The 19,372-nt window shown below is 50.5% G+C and overlaps 1 protein-coding gene across 1 annotated transcript in view; it reads right to left on the bottom strand.

Moving 5' to 3' along the window:
* ZCCHC24 (zinc finger CCHC-type containing 24) overlaps window positions 1–19,372 on the bottom strand; it is a 62,769-nt gene that overhangs the window by 40,388 nt on the left and 3,009 nt on the right. The window contains exon 2 of the mRNA XM_003903715.4: window positions 9,108–9,308. Coding sequence (XP_003903764.1) covers window positions 9,108–9,308 — 201 coding nt within the window. The remainder of the gene's footprint in view (window positions 1–9,107; window positions 9,309–19,372) is intronic.

A 19,372-nucleotide genomic window follows, 5' to 3' on the forward strand; every position in this document is an offset into this window, starting at 1 on the left:
TCTGTGGCTGGGTGCAGTTGCTCATGCCTGTAATTCCAGCATTTTGGGAGGCCAAGGCAGGCGGATCACTTGAGGTTAGGAGTTTGAAACCAGCCTGGCCAACATGGTGAAACCCCGTCTCTACTAAAAATACAAAAATCAGCCGGGCATGGTGGCGGGCACCTGTAATCCCAGCTACTCGGGAGGCTGAGGCAGGAGAACCACTTGAACCCAAAAGGTGGAGGTTGCAGTGAGCCGAGATCACACCATTGCACTCCAGCCTGGGCGACAGAGCGAGACTCTGTCTCAAAAAAAAAAAAGAAAAGAAAAAGAAGCATATTTGTGGACCCTAAAAATATCATGGGCCTAGGCATGCATGCTACTAACTACTAAGTCCTGCTACTCCTGGAGAAGGCAGCCCGGTGCACGCTCTGAAAGCACCCTTCTGTATTCTTCACCGGATCTGACAGTTCCCTGTGTTCCCACTGATGTGTGCTTACTGCCTGACTTCACCAGCCGAAACACAAGCTCCTGGACAGAAGGAGCCTTTCCTGTTTTGCTCATTGTGGTGTCCTCTAGTGCTTACTATGCGTCTGACACACAGTAGATATTCAATAAATAACCACAGAAGGGGTAAATGAAGGCGAGCCTACCTGTTCGTGCATGTGTACTTGTATCCCAGTTGGCAGCTCATTTGCCCAGGCAGCCACCCTAAAGATCTGGTAGCCCTCCTTGCTGCCTGCTCCCTCTCCCTCTCACTGGGCACCACAGCCCATAGATGGTGCTTTTCCATTCCAGAATCCATTCCCTTCCCTTCAGCCTCTGCTCACCACTGTCTTGTGTCCAGTCTTATCAGCCCTATCCATGCTCAGGGCCTGGCTTCCTTAGCATTCTTGCCTCCTTCAGCCCAGCCTCCAACCTGCCACTAGCAGGATCTTTCAAAATGTCAATCTGAGCATGTCACCTAAAACCCTTCTCCCTGGCCTCCAGATAAAGTCCAAGTTTGTGCAGCCTGGCACACAAGCCCTTCATCACCTGTTCCAGCCACACCCCCACTCCTCCCCCAGGAGCGCCTGCTGTGGCCCAGGGCTCACAGTGCCCGGAAAGCATATTCCTGTTATTTACACGCTCGCTTGAAAGCCTTCCCCACTCCAAATCCAAGCTCCTCCTCTCTGAGGCCTCCCACGAAGCTCCAGGCTGAGCCGGGCCTGCAAAGCAAAACTCACCCCAGCCCTGCTCCCCCAGAGTGGCCAACACTTTTTCTATCTGTCCCACTGAGGACAGGGGAAGGGCCTTATCTAGCACAGGCCTGGTGCACAAGAAGCTCTCAGGAATGGTTGGGTGATGGGAACATGTCCTGAGTCCTGCTCTGTCCTGGACAGACTGTGTGTCCTGGGCACAAATGTGGCACTGCGCCAGACCCCCACCACAGATCCCTAGAGGCAAGTGCAGCTGGCTCAGAGCAACACATTGCTGCTCAGGCCCTCACAGTCCTGACCCGTTAGTGTGCAGAGGCCAAAACGAGATACCAGGCGACCCTGCAGGCAGGCCCAGGAGATATCATATCAACCATGCCTCCCTGCAGTCAGTGGGCTTTCTGTTGCCACCAGAGCTGGTAATCCCAACCCACTCCTGATCTGCCTGACTAAACTGGGGCAGCAGACACCCTGAGGCAGGGTGCTGAAACTACCAGGCACGCCAACTTGGCCAGACCAGGCCTAGGATGGCCTCTGCCTACATTGTCCTTGTCCCTCTCTACTTCCAGTCATCTGTCTTTTTAAAGAACCCTGATTTTTCTGGGAATGATAGTGGAGATCAAAGTCTGGATGCCAAGGGTGATGCAGGATGATACTGAAAAAGCATGCGCTCTGGAATCAGGAGCACCTGAGTTCCAATTCCAGCTTTGATATTCACTAGCTGTGTGGTGTTGGGCAAGTCACTCAACTTCTCTGAGTCTCAGTTTTATCATCTGGCAATTGAAGATCACTATAGTACCTACTGAGATAAATTTTTTTTTTTTTTTTTTGAGACAGAGTCTCCCTCTGTCGCCCAGGCTGGAGTACAGTGGCCGGATCTCAGCTCACTGCAAGCTCCGCCTCCCGGGTTCACGCCATTCTCCTGCCTCAGCCTCCTGAGTAGCTGGGACTACAGGCACCCACCACCTCGCCCGGCTAGTTTTTTGTATTTTTTAGTAGAGACGGGGTTTCACTGTGTTAGCAAGGATGGTCTCGATCTCCTGACCTCCTGATCCGCCCGTCTCGGCCTCCCAAAGCGCTGGGATTACAGGCTTGAGCCACCGCGCCCGGCAATTTTTGACAGCATTAAATGAGCTAATACATAGAACATGCTAAACCCAGTGGTAAACTCAGTGCTTAGAGGCTACTACTATTGCATAGTGTATAATATTATTATTACCTTTGGGCTAGATGACTGGTACACTGCATAGGGACAACAGCAGCTGTTTTTTCAAGAAGCAAATGATAGACACTCTTGAGTCCTAATCCTTTTTGTTTCAGTGCTGACATTGGCTGGAGGTGGACCACGGCCTAGGCACAGCCTCACTCCACAAGGAAGGACTGCCCTTTGCTGATATTCAGAATTGGCTTCTAGCACCTTCTCCCTCTGTTTTGGGGGTTCCCAGTCTTCCTGCCAGGGCCCAATCCCCCTCCCACTGCCGTGGGGATATGTGAGAGGCCCCATCAGTCTGATGAGCTGAGCTCTGGACACCTTCGTCCTACTCTTAAGGTGAGAAAGGACCAACTAATAAGTGACCAACCTCTGGCTCCCATGGCAGTGAATGCTTTAAGCTCGCTTTCACTGTTGCCCTCCTCAGACCCCTGGGGCTCCACGGGCAGCTTCAGGACCTAGGCAGGGTTGGCCTAGTGTTCTGCACATTTTACTCCCAGTTAGACCATTAAAGGTTTTTAAGGCATTTAGATCATTTAAAAATCATCTCACAGAAGGAGAGGAGATAAATGAGCAGAGAGAATATCTGAAGAAATCATGGCTGAAAACTTCCCAGATCTGATGAAAAAATTTAAACAATACATACAAGCACTTCAACATACTTTAAGCAGGATAAACATAAAGAGATCCACAGACACAGTATAGTAAAACTGCTGAAAGCCAAAACAAGGAGCGAATAGAGCTATATAGGAGTAACATTTCTATATCTCACAGGAATCAAGTTATAAATCTGAGGCATTCTGGTAAGACACAGGTATAAGATAATCCCTAGAGCAACCCTAAGAAAATAACTCACAAAACATAGTAAAAAAAAAATCATTAAAGAAATTAAAATGTTAGTTAGAAACTTAATGCAAAAGAAAGCAATTTATTTGGTTATTCTTTAGAAGGAATAGAGAAATTAAAAAAGACATGAGTAATTTAGAAAGCAAATGGCAGTAAAATGACAGACCAAAATCTATGTCAAAAAGAGCATTAAACGTGAGTGGATCAAACAATCCAATCAAAAGGCAAGGATTTTCAGATTAGACAACAAAAAACAAGATTAACTATATGCTATCTACAGGAGATGCACTTTAAATTCAAATATATGAATAGATTGAAAATAAAAGGATGGGAAAATATCTGTCATGTAATCTGCAACTATTAGAAAGCTAGGTATACTAGTATCAGACAAAATATACTTTAAAACAAAAAAAAAAACAGTTACTAGAGATAAAAAAGGACATTTTATAAGGATAAAATGATTAATCCATCAAGAAGATACAACTATAAACAAAGGTGCACCTCATACTAGAACACTCAAATGCATGAAGCAAAAACTGACAGAATTGAAGAAAGAAACAGATAAACAATAATTTCTGGAGACTTAAATATCCCCACTTAAAATAATAATAAAAGAACTAGGCAGAATATCGACAAAGCAGTAGAAGACATAGACATCACTATGAACCAACTAGACCTGACAGACATCTATAAAACACTCCACCAAACAACAGCAGAATACATTTCTCTCAAGTGCACACAAAACATTCTCCAGAATAACTCATAATGCTATGTTCTGAAACAATCCACAATACATTTAGGAGGGTTAATATAATATAAAATATGTTCTATGACCACAATGGAATAGGTTAGAAATCATTAAAAGATGTTTGGGAAACACACAAATATGTGGATATTAAACAACACACTCCTAAATAACCAGTGAGTCAAAGAGGAAATCAGAAAATCAGAAGGGAAATTAAAAAAAAAAATGCCCTGTGATAAATGAAAATAGGACACAATATACCAAAACTTGTGGGATGGGGCTCAGAGGAAAATTCATAGCTATAATCATCTACATTAAGAAAAGAAGGGGCCAGGCACAATGGATCATGCCTGTAATCCCAGCTCTTTCAGAGGTTGAGATGGGAGGATTACTTGAGCCCAGGAGTTTGAGTCTGCAATGAGTTATGATCACACCACTGCACTCCAGTCTCGGTGACAGAGTGGGATCCTGTCTCCATAAAAAGAGGAAGGATGGAAGGAAAGAAGGAAGGAAAGAAGGAAGGAAGGAAGGAAGGAAAAGAAAAGAAAAGAAGGATGTAAAATCAGTAACTTAACTTTCCACCTTAAGAAACTAGAAAAAGAAGAGCAAACTAAATCTGAAGTAAGCTGACGGAAGGAAATAATAAATATTGGAGTGGAGAATTGAAGGCAAGCAAAGATACTTATAAACCCTCGATCACAGCAGCAATATTTACAATAGCCAAAAGGTGGAAGCAATCCAGTTGTCCATTGATGGGTGAACTGATTTAAAAATGTGGTATATACATACAATGGAGTATTACTCCATCTTAAAAAGGAATGAAACGGGTACATGCTACAATGTGGATGAAACTTGAGGAAATTATGCTAAGTGAACTAAGCCAGTCACAAAAGGAAAAACGCCATGTGATCCCACTTACACGAGGTACTTAGAGTAGTCAAATTCATAGAGACAGAAAGTAGAATGGTGGCTGCTGGGGGCAGGGAGGGAGAATTATTATGTAATAGGCACAGTATTTCAGTTCTGCAAGATAAATTTCGAGATAAATTTCAGTTTTGCAAGATAAAAAGAGTTCTGTGGCTGGAAGGTGGTGATGGTCATACAGCAATGTGAATGTATTCAATGCCACTGAACCGTAAGCTAAAAATGGTTAAGATGGTAAATTTTATGTCATATGTATTTTAAATATAATTTAAAAATAAAGATTAAAGTGGAAGTTAATGAGATAAATAATAGAAAAAAATAGAGAAAACTAAACCAAAAGTTTGTTCTTTGAAAAGTCCAAAATAATTGACAAAACTTTAGCTAGATTGAACAAGAAAAAAGAGAGGACTCAAATTCCAAGAATCGGAAATGAAAGAAAGAACATTATTAACGACCTTACAGAAATAAAAAGGATTATAAGGGAATACTACGGACAACTGTATGCCAACAAATTAGACAAATTAGGTAAAATGGACAAATGCCCAGGAAGATGCAAACTATAGTAACTGAGTCAAAAAAGAAATTAAAAAAAAAATCAGAATACGTCTATAATGAGTAAAGAACTCACAGCAATCATCAAAAATCTACCCGCAAAAGAAGGCCGTGCTCAGATGGCATCACAGGTGAATTCTATCAAACATCTGAAAAAGAATTAGTGCTCATTCTTTACAAACTCTTTCAGAAAATACAACAGGAAGGAACGCTTCCTGACACGCTATAACGTGGATGAACCATGAAAATATTATGCTAAGTGAAAGAAGCCAGTCATAAAAGACCACACATTACGTGATTCTAGTTACATGAAATGTCCAGAATAGACAGAGTTACAGAGAGAGAAATAGATGAGCAGTTATGGATGCGAGGGGATAGATGATCAAGAGGTGATACCTGGGCCAGGCGAGGGGGCTCACGCCTGCAATCCCAGCTCTTTGGGAGGCTGAGGCAGGTGGATCACTTGAGACCAGGAGTTTGAGACCAGCCTGGCCAACATGGTGAAACCCTGTCTCCACTAAAAACAGAAAAATTAGCCGGTCATGGTGGCAGGGCCTGGATTCCCAGCTACTTGGGAGGCTGAGGCACGAGAATCACTTGAGCCTAGGAGGTGGAGGTTGCAGTGAGCCGAGATGATGCCACTGCACTCCAGCCTGGGCAACAGAGCCAGACTCTGTCTCAAAAAATAAAAAAAAAGAGGCGATACCTAAGGAATATGAAATTCCTTTCCGAGATGATGACAATATTCTCTGATTGAGGTGACAGCTGCACAACTCTGGGCATATACGAAAATCACTGAATTGTACACTTCAAATGGGAATTATATGGTAAGTGAATTATATCTCATAAAGCTGTTCCCAAGAAAATCATTCTACTTTTAAATATTATGGAAGTTAGGTTCTAACACACTATTTCATTTGTGACACAGGTTTCCTTCTGAGGTTTACAAAAGCCCTGTCAACCCGTTCCTCCCTTCAGGGAGCCTTGCACTGAGCACTGCTGTGTGTGAGGTTCCTTTAGCTGGCATGGTCAGATGGTGAGGAGCACGGAGATGAATCCAGCCCAGCACCTGCCCCTGGAGCCATGGCCAGGTGAGGGGTAGAGAGCATCCAATCAGGTTTCAGCCTGCCCAAATACCTAGTGCCTTGCCGGGTGGGTGCACTCTTCATAGTGACCCAAAGGAGAAGAAAATGCTAGCCAACCTTTACTAAGCACTTCCTGTGTGCCAGGGACTGTGCTAAGCACCTTCCATGCATAGTTTCACTGTGTCCTCACAATATCCTGGGTGTCGGTGCTCTCCTTAGCCTCATGGGACAGGTGATAAAACTGATGCAGCGAGCTTCTATCTGTCCTCCCACCACTCATTAAGGGAGGAGGAAGGTGCCTGGGCCTTCAGGAGTGTGGAACAGAATCAAGTTTGGGATGAAGCCAGGAGAAGGCCTCAATCAGCTCCAGTGAGAAACTGAGGCCCCATCGATCATGTGGGTCTTAGCTTGGAGTGACATGGAGGTCAAGGAGGCAAAGAATATGGAGATTCTGAGACTGGGGATCTCGTTCTGCCCTCTCCACCTCCCCAAGACTGTACAATGAGGCCGCTGCTCCTCCTTCTGCCATAGAGTTAAGAGTCCGATATGAGATGATGATCTCTATGAAGGAAGATCCCATGTTAGTGCTGTGCTGGAAGGTGCCAGGGACCCTCTGCCCCAGCACTTAGAAGAGCTCTGGCTGTCAGGAGAGAGGATGGCGCATGCAGGTGTACATACACTCATACACACACACACACACACACACACACAACCTCTGTCATCCCCGGGCCTCTGGCTTACATCCATTGCCTTTGGATATTGGTCACCCTGGGGGAGGCCCTGCCACCCTTCTCCAAAGCCCTTCTCCTGGAGGCATTCCCAGGCTGCCAGCCCAGAGTGAGTGTACCTCCTTGGGGCCCCAGAGCCCCTGTTGATGTCTGAGTGTCACCTGCCTGCCTGGATTAAAATCCCAGCTCTTCCACTGATAGCTCAATAATCCTGTCTGAGTCCCTTCCTCCCTCGAAGCATCTGTTTCACCATGGAAAATGAGGCAAATAGAGCACTTAACACATAGAGTAGTTTCATTAAATGAAATACTGCTTGGAGAGCACTCAGTACAGTGCCTGTCTCCTTAATAGAGCCCAGTCTGGCTCTGCCCACTTCCCAGGCTGTAGGCAGGGGATGAGGGAGGGTTGTTGTGGATGGCTGTGTGCGCATGAGCTGGGGGCCGCTGTGCTGGGGCTCAGCTGGACAAAGTGCAACAGGCTATGGACTGCACAGGTCATGAGCACGGCTTAAGGACCAACCAGATCCTCAGTCGCCTGTTCGCCCCTCATTCTATCCAGAGAACCCCAGGGGGACAGAGGGTGCTCACTCTCTGCTGGGAGCCACTCGTGCCAATGGCCTCCTGCTTACTATGTATATTGAGGGGGAGGACAGGACCCACTGGGGATGTGGGGTCTGCAGGAAAGTCGTCAGTGGGTCAGCTCCCACTATGTATGCGGAGTCTGTGATGGGGGCACACGGATCACCTGGGGACCTTGCTAAGATGCTGCTTTGGGTGGGCCTGAGAGCCTGCATTTGTAATAGCTCCCTGAAGGCACTGATGCATGTCTGCCAGGGCTGTACTCTCAGCGGCAAGGACCTGAAGCGTGGTGTGGCCGTTTCTGAGCAGAGTTTGGGAATGTAATGAATGACAAGCACATCTTGGCCTCCCACTGGTCCTGCAGGGACCCAGCCCCACCCAACCACGCATCGGTTTCCAACATCTGGAGGGGAACACTACATGCATTTCCAGAGTTTCCAGGATTCCATTTCCATTACAAATGTAAAGTAAAAGTAATGCCACATTATTAACAAAAGTTGGAAAATAGAAAAAACTAATAGGAAAAAAAATCACTGATAATCTCATGCTGTATTTAAAATGACTGCTACCCTCTCTTCCCAGGATCCCTAAACCATGTCTATCAGGGTCAGAGACCATCCTGTGGGTGGGCTGGTGCGGTAGGCCCACTCTGTCACACTGAAGCATTGGGTCAGGTGGGGGCCTGGATCTGCCCACCCCTTCTCACTCCTAGAAAGAGATGCTCCGCCCTGCAGTGCCTGAAGCCTTCGCCCAGACCTATCCTGGGAGCACAGAGTGCGGGGCAGGGTCCCTCCCCTCTTCCCTCACAGGCTGAGGAGGCAGAGGTGGGGTCCGGGGGAGGGGGTGCACATCTGGATTCCTGGCCCAGAGCCTGCATTCCTTCCCCGTGAATGTGATGAGATGGGGCCTCCAGGGAGCTGTGAGGAGGCTGCCCCCTTAGAACAGGCCCTACCTAGCAAAAACGACTGGTGGAGACCTGAAGGCACAGAACCTCCTTTGGGGGCCCAGTTTGGGTCCAAAAATCCCCCACCCTGATTGCTGACCAACCAGCGTGGGCCGAAGATGGGCCTCTGTCCTGACCACAGCAGCCAGCCTTGCCTCAGAAATCCCAGTGGGGACAAAAGGGTAGAGGCCAGAGGGCCACGGGGCCCCTCATTGGTGGAAGGGGCCCTGGGGACACCGCTTTGCCTGCTCCACCCACAGGAGCCTGTCCGCAGGTCAGTAGGGGAGCCCAAGAGCATCCCCTGGGCCAGGGCTGCCTTACCTGGGGGCAGTCCTTGATGTAGTGTCCTTTGTTGAAGCACAGGTGGCACAGGTAGTTGGGTGGGGGCCGCTTGCTGGGCTTGCGGGCCTCGGAGGTGAGGGTCAGGTCTGAGAAGTGCTCGGTGAGGGAGCTGAGGCCATCGGCAATGTTGTTGAGGGAGCCGTAGGGCGACGCGCCCTTGTACACACTGTTGCTCAGTGCCTGTGGGAGACAGAGGCATACGCCCTGCAGCTGCGGCCCTGGGACAGAGGCATATACGCTGCAGCCACGGCCCTGGGACACAGGCACACACGCTGCAGCCACGGCCCTGGGACACAGGCACGCACGCTGCAGCCGCGGCCCTGGGACAGAGGCACGCACGCTGCAGCCGCGGCCCTGGGAGAAGTTCCATAACCCCCAGCCCAAACACACGCATGGATTCACACTGAATCTTCAGCTTGAGGGCTCTGGGCTCCAGAAGCCTGAGTTCAGATCCTAACTAGTGTGTCTCCATGGACAAGCCAGTTAACTACTCTGGGCCTCGGTGACCCTGTCTGTAAAATGGGCCTAGTAACAATTCCTCCTAGGGTTTCTATGAGACTAAAACGAGGTCACTAATGGAAAGTGGATTATCTCATGCCTGGCACTTCAGAACCACTCAGTAAATGGCGATGATGATGATGGCTATTATTATTATTACCATTAGTTATTAACATACTGCCACAAGGTAAGAACATAGAGTAGAAAGCAACCTGTCAGATTTGGGGCTCTGGGGTGACTTTAGGAAAGTCACTGCTGCCTCAGTTTCCCCACCTTGTAAGGAAGGGGAAACGTCAGCTTGCAGCATTGCTCCCGCTTCACACTAGAGAATGCTGAAGCCCAGCCCTTTGCCAGGTTTCCTGCAGCCCAAGGCTTGGATAGTCTGTGTGTGGGGAGCCCTCAGCCCGGCCAAGCCACCTCTCTGGAAGCCCAAGGAGGGAAGTGGTCCATCTCTCTCACCTCCAGATGACAGGAACCAGACATCTTGCTTAGCTTCACAGCAGACGTGGCCCAGGCCCCCTCCTGGTATATACAGCCTCTATTTATAGGAGTCACGGGCTCCGGGCTGCCTGGAGCACTGGAATTTAGCGAAGGTGGGGCTGGCAGGGAGCAACCAGTGGTCCCCCTTTCCTGGAGCAAGGCCAAGGCTGAAAGAAGCGGCCTCCTCAGGAGGGTCAACCACAAATCTGGGCTTGGGGCTTGGGTATCTCCTGGCCCCAGCACAGGTGCCCAAGAACTGCAGGAATAAGCTACGGACCTTGGGGGGCCTTGTGTCTGATGGGGAGACAAGGATTTATTTTCTGGAGTTCCAGGCTGAAGGAGAAGCAGGGCCCCTGAAAGGAAGGGCCTCAGGCTCCCTTACAAAGATGGGGCAGACAGGAGCCCAGGCTGGGGACAGTCCTTTCTGTGTTCCCTTAGCATAGGAAGGGGAGGGAGGCAAGCTGCGGGCTGGCCCCAGGGCACAGGGCACAGCCTTGTCTCCCCCAGTTGAAGTAGATCCTACTTTGCACAAGTATGTGTCCCAGCCACCCGACTGTTTCCATCTGCAGGCATCTGCCACTCCCCTCCTAGCGACATGGTCCTCATCATCTGGGTGTCACTAATGTTCTTGGTGCCTCAGGGCACATGGCTGTGCGACCACAGCCCTTTCCTTCTGGGCCTCTGTTCCCTCTCGTGTGCATCTGGAGCAGAGCCTGGGATGTGGAAGGAAAGACACAGACACCACATCCGGCGCAGGCCAGCCCAGCACACAGTCATCTATAGAGATTGGGAAGGATCTCAATGGGTCCTACTGACTGTAACTTCTCTATCACTGCCCGGCCCGACCACCAAATCCAGAGTGGAAGATTCCACATCGACCTGCGTTCAGCCTGAGGGGGACTGCAGCTCTCAGATAAGCCCAAGATGGAGCAGTCCACCCTGAGAAGCAGAGGGTCCCCCATCCCTGGAGCTGTGGGAGCCAATGGGGGTCGACCTTCCAGGGCGCGGGGGAGAATTCTGATAAAAACCAGATCAGAGGATAATAGTGACACAGACCAAGCTCTTACTGTGACCCTAGCGCTGGAAATTTTGCACGTATTGAGATAGCTGATTCTCCCCACAACTCTATGAGTCACTATCCCATTTTACAGATTACATGAGTGTGCCCAAGCCTGCATTGAATGACCTGGGAAGCTTATGACAAATAGTTTTCTGGGCCTCACCTCAGACCTACCAAAGCAGCCACCTGGAATCGAGGGCCTGAAATCTGTATTTTTAGGTGTGCGGCAAAATATACACAACAAAATCGACCATTTTAATGATTTTTAAGTGTACAGTTGAGTGGCATTAAGAGCATTCACGCTGCTGGGCAGCCATCGCCACCGTCCAGCTCCAGAACTTTTTCATCCTCCCAGACTGAAACTCCATCCCCATGAAGCAACAACACCCCCGCCTACTGCAGCCCAATCTGTATTTTTCAAGCTCCCCTAGGCAATTAAGGTACAACCAGCACTGTCCCACCCAGCCTTGGAGCACCTGGACTTCCCAACCATCAGGGTCTCCCCTTATCTTGACTCTAAGACTTTCCCCACACCAGAAGGCCCCCTCGCCCTCCAAATCTGCCCCAGCCTCCCAGAGAAAAGTTCATCCAAACAAGAAACTTGAAGCCCCAAATGGTGTGACTCACCCTCATGGCTGGGAAACACAATTTCACAAATAACAACCCACTTATTATTTTTTTCTTTTTCTTCCTTTCTTTCTTTCCTTCTGGTTTTTTTTTCCCCCCCCCCTGGATAAGATTTAAGCAAGTCCACAGGAATCAGGCTGTTTGGCAGCAAATTGTCAAGAGGAAGGGGAAGTTTGGTGGGTGCCAGAAAGTGCACTAATTACACCCTGAAAAACCTCTCCCTCATCTTGCGGCCACGGTCCCCTGCCCACGGACGGCCCCACAGGCATCCCTGGGCAGTCAGAGGCCTCTAAGTGGGTGCCCTCTCCTTGGCAGCCCGACATCCCACCCTCTGGAGGGCCACAGCCTTGCTGCTGCCCCAGGCAGCCCCACAGTGAGAGAAGCGAGGCCAGAGCTTCCCCTCCTCATGGCCTTTCCACCTCTAGTGCCCTCCAGCCTGGCTGCAGGGAATTAGGGCCCTTCCCCAAGCCCTAATTCCAGACGAACACTACCTTAGAGCCGAAAGGGCAGAGACCATCAGCTGACCCCACCTCATTCCCACATGACAGATGGGGAAACTGAGGTCCACAGGGGCACAGGGACGCAGACCAGGGCACCCAGACAGGCCCCAGGGCCAGAAGTCCTGCTTGGCTGGCCGGTGTGAAGGGTGGGTGGGGCAGTGAGCTGCTTCCTCTCCGAAGCCCCGTTTGAGCTCGGGCCAGGGAGGTGAAAGGCAAATCAGCCTCCTGGTTGTTTCCACAGCCTGTGGGGACTGGATGGAACAGAGGCCAGGACACAGAGCTCTATCCTCTCCTGCTCGGAGCTGGGGCTTGGCCTCCTGGGTTTCCCATCTCTACAGTGTAAAATGGAGCGGGGAAGAAGGGCGACCTTGCCGATCCCTGCGGTCCTGCTTTCCTAGGGTCCAGACACCAGGGTCCTGAGAGACGCCCCTGGAGCCTGGCATGCAGAGGCCAACACAGGCACCATCTGTTCTGTGGCCTTCCTTCCGTGGCTGGAGCGCACGGCAGCCCTAGAAATGTTCATCTATAGGCCCTAACCCTGCTCCTCCCTGCATGCCCACCGCGCAGCTCTGCCTTTCTCCCTCCAGCCCGCACTTGCTGCCTCACCCTGGGAATGCTCTTCTCTGTGTCCATCCAGAACCCCTCCAGGGCCTGGCTCCAGATCGGGCTCTAACTCCAGGGTTTTGGCCTTGACCCCATCCCTTCCCCTTACTCAGGCCTCGGGCTCCAAGGAAAAGCATGAAAAGCACAGATTCAGGTGCTCCTGAAGTTCCCCCTGGCCATAGAGGCCCCGACCCCCACCAGAGGCCTCACTGATCCCTCCGACCCCAGTGTAGCCCAGTCCAGCACTGTGGTTGGCAGGAGGGGGGGCAGGGATCATGGCGCAGCCCCTCCTGAGTGACAGGTGGAACTCTGAAGTTGGTCTCTAATCTCTCCCCACGGGTGAGGCCTCCTCACCTCTCCCACAAGGCTGGACATCCCTGAAGACAAAAGTTCTGCAAGCCTCCGTTGCCCCACAGCCTGCCCTGGGTGCAGATGGTCACCAGCAGGGAAGGGCCTGCCCACTTGACAGACAGGGTGACAGATGCCCTAGCGGTCTTCTCATTTCCATGGGCCGAGTGGAGGGGCACTCCCACCTTAGATTAGGCTGCACTGGGCACTAATGCAGGGCACACCCACTTATGCGGTAAGTGGAAGCCCTTGGGCCATCTAGGCCCAAATCACCAGCCTTAGGGAAGAGGCCACCTCTCTTTCCTCCCTAGGTCAGTGACCCCAGCAGCTAGCAGGAAGCATGTGACCCTCACACCACATCTGGGGGACCGTGCATCACACTCCTGCCCAGTGCTGGAATTTCTTCAGGGTTTTTGCTTGGCTGTTGGGGAAAGGTAGGTGGGAAGACATTATAGTTTACTTTTTTTTTTTTTTTTTTTTGAGACAGGGTCTCACTGTTCTTACTCTGTCACCCAGGCTGGGTGCAGTGGCACAATCACAGCTCACTGCAGCCTACTGTTCCTGGGCTCAGGTGATTCTCCCACCTCAGCCTCTCAAGTAGGTAAGACAACAGGTGCATGGCACCATGGCTGGCTGATTTTTTGTATTTATTATTTGTAGAGATGAGGTTTCACCATGTCGCACAGGCAGGTCTCAAACTCCTGGGCTCAAGTGATCTGCCTGCCTCGGCCTCCCAAAATGCTGGGATTATAGGCATGAGTCACTGTGCTCGGCCTGTGGTTTACTCTGATCATGTGGTGTGTCATATATTTGACTAAATCCTTTACCTTTCTTAGTCCCTTCATACCTGGCAAGAATACTATTCAAATGGGCATTATTGGCCCCATATTATAGAGCTAGAAACTGAGGTGCAGAGAGGCTGAGCGATTTGTTCAAGGTAACACAGCCCGCACGTGTTGCCCTGTTATATTTCAGCCTCTACATGGTCTCCAAGGCTTGACCTCCCCTATAGGAAGGGGAATCAGAGGAAAATGCCAGGTGCAGACCACTCTCCTTGGCACGGAGGCCCTGTGACATCATATGCTAAGCCCCTCAGCCCTTGCAAGATGAGGGACCAGTGTCTCTGGGCTGCATGAGGGATGCAGGCCCTGGGGATGGTGGTTCTGCTGCAGAATACAGGGTACAGAGGCAGAGATTTCCAAGGCTGACTCCAGTTCTCCCCAGAGCCTGACCAGCAGGACTTCTTCTCTTTTCTTCCCTCCCTGCAGGACAGTAAGTAGGCACAGTGGGTGAGGGATAGCAGGAGTTAGGGCAGGGGGGTAGAAGCTGCAGAGGGCAGCCCAGAGGGAGAAGAGAGGGCACAGAGACAGGACAAGAGACAAACAGGAGAGGCAGTGACAGCAGGCAGGATGGGGAGCAGCATGTGCTGGGAAGGATATGGCCACAGTGAGACCATGGAGAAGGCAGTGTCTGGGCCAGGCTGCCAGGCAAGGCAGAAGCAAGTGCTGAGTCCTGCTCCCCAGGCCTGAGAAGGCCCCGGAGGAGGAACTCTGATTTGAGTCCCCAGCTCTGTAGGGGTTCCTTTCATCAGCTGAACAACCGCTTTCTTATCCCAAAGCCACCCCTACTCCACCCCACAGACACGCGCACACACACACGCACCCACACTCCTCTGTTTGGGACAAGAGACCATTCATCTCACAAATGAATCCACCCCTGTCCCAAGGGGATCTGTACTTCCTCCACCTCAGGCATCTATCTGGGGCTGGTCAAACACATACATGTCCGATATACACAGAGGTGGACACCAGCCCATCTCAGGGAGACAAGGAGACAGCCCGTGGGCAAGGTGGGAAGTGAGCCAATGGGAAAACATGGCCACACCTTGACTGAGGGTTTTCAGCTGTGCTCAGCCCCTGACTCTGTTTGTTTCCCAGGTCTAAAGCTGACCCATGGGCCAGGACAGTGCTGGACTGGCCATGACAGGCACAGCAACCCTTCACCCAGGACCCCAGAGGGCACCACTGCCTCCTGGAGGCCCATTCACCCAGCAAATGTAAAACACAGTTCCCTGGACACAGTCAGTGCTTAGCAAAAGATTCTTATTTAAATCACAAGTCCAGGTTATTTTTGGTGGGGGAGTGGGCAGAGAGAATAGGGAAAGGACCCAGGAAAGGGGGAACAGACAGTGGCATCAGGACAAAGCAGAGGAGACCTGAGGAGATCCCTTTCCTCCTTGGTTCTAACAGCTCCAGCCCAGGGTCACCACTCACCTGACAGGTGCTCGCGTTTCACAGCTATACGCCCTCTGCCCAGCTAGTGTGTAAGCACTGGGGACCGGGCTGCCTCTTACTGCTAGAGCATATTTGTTGAATGAAAGCAGAGAGCAAGAATATGAGAATCCCAGGACTGGAAAGGACCTGCATATTTAGCTAGACTGTACTTGGTCTGGAGTACCAATGAGGCTTGCAGTCTCCATTGTAGGGGTCCTTGATCTGTGATCCACTGTGGGCATGAAGGTGTGCACGGTCCCCCTGAAATCACATGCACACATGTGTATATGCATGTGCACGAATGCTTCTGTTCTGTGCATTGTGCTGGCAGCAGAAACTCTAGTTGTCTTCAGAGTCTCAAAGAGGTCCCTAACCAAAGAAGGTCAAGGACCATTCATCAGCATACCCAGGCCTCTGCTGAAACACTTGTAGGGGACAAGATTTTACTATCTCCCAAGACAGCTCATTCCAATTAATCAAGAAATCAATAAATAGTTTTTTTTTCTGTGAGACAGAACAAAAGGCAAAGTAGCCCAGGAGAGTACTTACATGCTCACAAGTCTGGAGGTGGAAGGGAGGAGGGGAGGTTACAATTCAAGACACCCACCCATGTAGAAAACATTAACTGAGCAGCTAGCATGTCCTCCGCACTAAGAACCAGATGCCAGGATTACTAAGTAGAAAAGACAAGATTCCTACTCTCAGGGAGCTGACAGTCTAACTACTGAGACAGACACACACATTGCTATTACAGGACAAGACCAATCGTTCAGACATGCTTTACAAAAAATTAGCCAGGAGTGGTGGTGGGTGCCTGTAATCCCAGCTACTAGGGAGGCTGAGGCAGGAGAATCTCTTGAGCCTGGGGGGAAGTGGAGGTTGCAGTGAGCAGAGATCGTGCCACTGCACTCCAGCCTAGGTGACAGAGCCAGATTCAATAAAAAATAAAAATAAATAAAAATAAAATAAAATAAAATAAAAAGACATGCTTTACCAGAGCACCTACAACTCATTTTTCACAGGCTTACAGCAGCTGGAGAGAGATCTGCTCCTCGTGGCAGCCAAGTAAAACCCCTCAGGGAAAGGACATCCATTTGTGTCATAAAGAAGCCAGTTGGAATGTGTCCATGTACAAGGGCAGGGAATGGCATTTTAGGTAGCAGCAATAGCAAGTGCAGGAGCTTAGAGGAGGGAGAGTGCTTGATGTTTTCAGAAACTCCAAGTAGACCCGTATGGCCAGAGGAGGGCTGAATAAAGAATCACATGCCACCACTACCACCACAACACACACACACACACAGACAGACAGACAGACACACACACACACACACACACAACAGATCGAGGACTTGAGACCTAGGCTGGAGTCCTGGTTCTGCTACTGATTCCCCGAATGCATCGTCTTTCTGTAGAAGAGCCTTAGTTTCCCTATCCAAACAATGGGGATGCTGCACACAGGCTAGGATATTGGTGCAGAAGCAGTAGGAAGTACTCAGTGCCCATCTTCTCTGCTTCTCCTAAAGCAGGCCAGCCCTGGACTCATGCCCCCATGCTGGGTTGATGGGGAGTGGCTGGAACAGGGACATGGTAGGAAATCCAGTACCCATGACCAGTATTCAGCAATTCCAGAAAGTTTGGGGATCAGAGACAAAATGTTGGAGGCATTGAGGCTTCATAGGATGCCCCTGTCCAGATGGATTGCTGCCTGCCCTCACTGGGACCCGGAGGCTGATCAAGGGGAGGGCAAACCTGGGGACCAATTGCAGGACGGGTTGCAGAGGCAACCCATAGCTGGAACACAGAATTCTAGATCGAGCTCTCCCACTGACTGGCTAGGTGACTTGCCAGGCCTCTGTGTCCTCTTTTGCAAAAAATGGGAGCTATGAGGAAAGAGAGGCCATGAATAGAGCACCACCCAAGAGCAGGGGACTGTTCCACACGGGCCATCTCCTCCCCAAGCCCTCCTCTGGGTACTGACGGCATCTGGCTCCCTGCCACTGCTACTTACTGATTACTAATGCCGTCTGCTTTCCTCCCTCCCACCTGACTCAGAAGGTCCACGAGGTGTGGTCTTTCCTCTGAGTCCATGCCTGTCCAGTCAACGTAATCTGACAGAGGGAGGGTCAGGTTGCCTCAGCCAACAGCTTCTCAAATGACGGTCCTCCTTGCCTGAGTCACACTTCAGCTTCCTAAGGGTGGCCAAGAGAGCTGGGAGCATCCTCCCAAACTCTGGACTGGAATAGAATGGCCATTGCTCCCAGGCCCTGGGGCTGTCCTCTAAACACACACAGACCACAAAGGCTGCTGGGAACCCACCGGAGATCCTTAAGCCCGTTCTCAAACATGGGCACCTCATATCCTCAGGCAGAAATGTGGCTTTGTTCCACACATCCACACTGGTCAGGCAGCCCGTGGGCTTATCTCCACCTGTTGAGGGCACAGGTGACACATCCAAACCCTTGGGAAACTGCCAAGACTGGAGCCTTTTAAAGCAGGACACTATAGCTACTCCTCTAAGGGTTTTAATGGCCATGTCTGTACAGAAGGGCTGGGCCCACGGAAAGGCTATCTGTTAAGCCTTGTGACACCTTGCTACTGTTCTCAAACCACCAATGGGTAGACCTGAGCAGCAAAGAGGAGGTTCATTGCTACAGAGGCTAATGCTCTAGGAAGAGCTTCCTAAAGGTTGGAACTATCGGAACTATCCAACAATGGAGAGGTCTCCCAGGAATAAGCATCCCTGGGCCTGGAGATGTTTGAAAGAACACTGGCAGGTGTCCTAAGCCAAAAATGTTCTCTGCTCGAATAGGTGTGGGAACTGTCACACTAAAGAAAGGTTAACAGGTTTTGCACTGCAGGACTTCTCAGAGCCTTTACTATGCTAGTGGGCAGGACTTCTCAGAGCCTTTACTATGCTAGTGGGCATTGTGTGTTTCCAAGGGAAAGGAAGGACACTGTGTCTTCCAAATGTATTTGACCACAAAGTCCTTCCCCCAACATTCACAAAGTAGGGGTCTCTTGACAGTAGGGCCACATCTTCCAGCTACCTTTGTCCCTGGAGAAACAGGGAAAGGGAACAGCTGCCCTAAGAATTCTACCTGAATGGAGTGAGAGAGCCACATCTCCCTGGAGGCTGGGGGGTACAGGGACTACCTGGCAGGGGCTCCGGGCAGTCCTCCAAGGGGCCCAAGAGGTCATCTTCACAAGGAGGTTACTCAGCTTTTCCAGAAATGACTCCCATAGTCCCTTTACAACTGTGAATTTAAATTCCAAACAAGCAGGGAAGACCCCATGCAGCCCAGCCCCCACTCTGTCTAAGAACTGCCTTCCTTGGGTACCTGGAAAGAGAGAAGGGGCTCAGCCAAGGGCCTTAGGAATCCCTTTCTAAAAGTGTATTGTCATTGCCATAGATCAGGTTTTTGAAACTGGGTTTCACGGGGCCTAGTTTGTAGACCCAGAAGCCTTTTAAGAAACTGTGCAAGGTGCTTGTGTCCGCTTCAGCCTGGCACCCTCACCACAAGCTGGGAAGTCCCCACAAGAATCCAAGTCACCTCCTGGTGCTTGCTCCTGCACCAGGAACTCTGGTGTGAACTCTGCCATCTCTCTCTCTGCTCTCAGGGCCAGTGTGCCACTCAGAACCATTGGCTTATCTTCAGCTTCCAGAGCCGAGGTTCCAGGGGCACAATGGGCTTCTGTGCCCCCATGTCCTCACCCCCTCCAAATCCCAGCTGCATTCATGGTGTTTTGCTATTGTGGTGAGAGCAGCCTGGGGGTGGTGCAGGAGGGGGTGGGCTCTTGGCACAGGGGCTGGCGCAGACAGGCCGTGGTCAGTGGTCAGCATGCAAGTCACATCCA

This window comes from Papio anubis, chromosome 11, assembly GCF_008728515.1.
Source record: "Papio anubis isolate 15944 chromosome 11, Panubis1.0, whole genome shotgun sequence".
NCBI classification, from domain to species: Eukaryota; Metazoa; Chordata; class Mammalia; order Primates; family Cercopithecidae; genus Papio; species Papio anubis.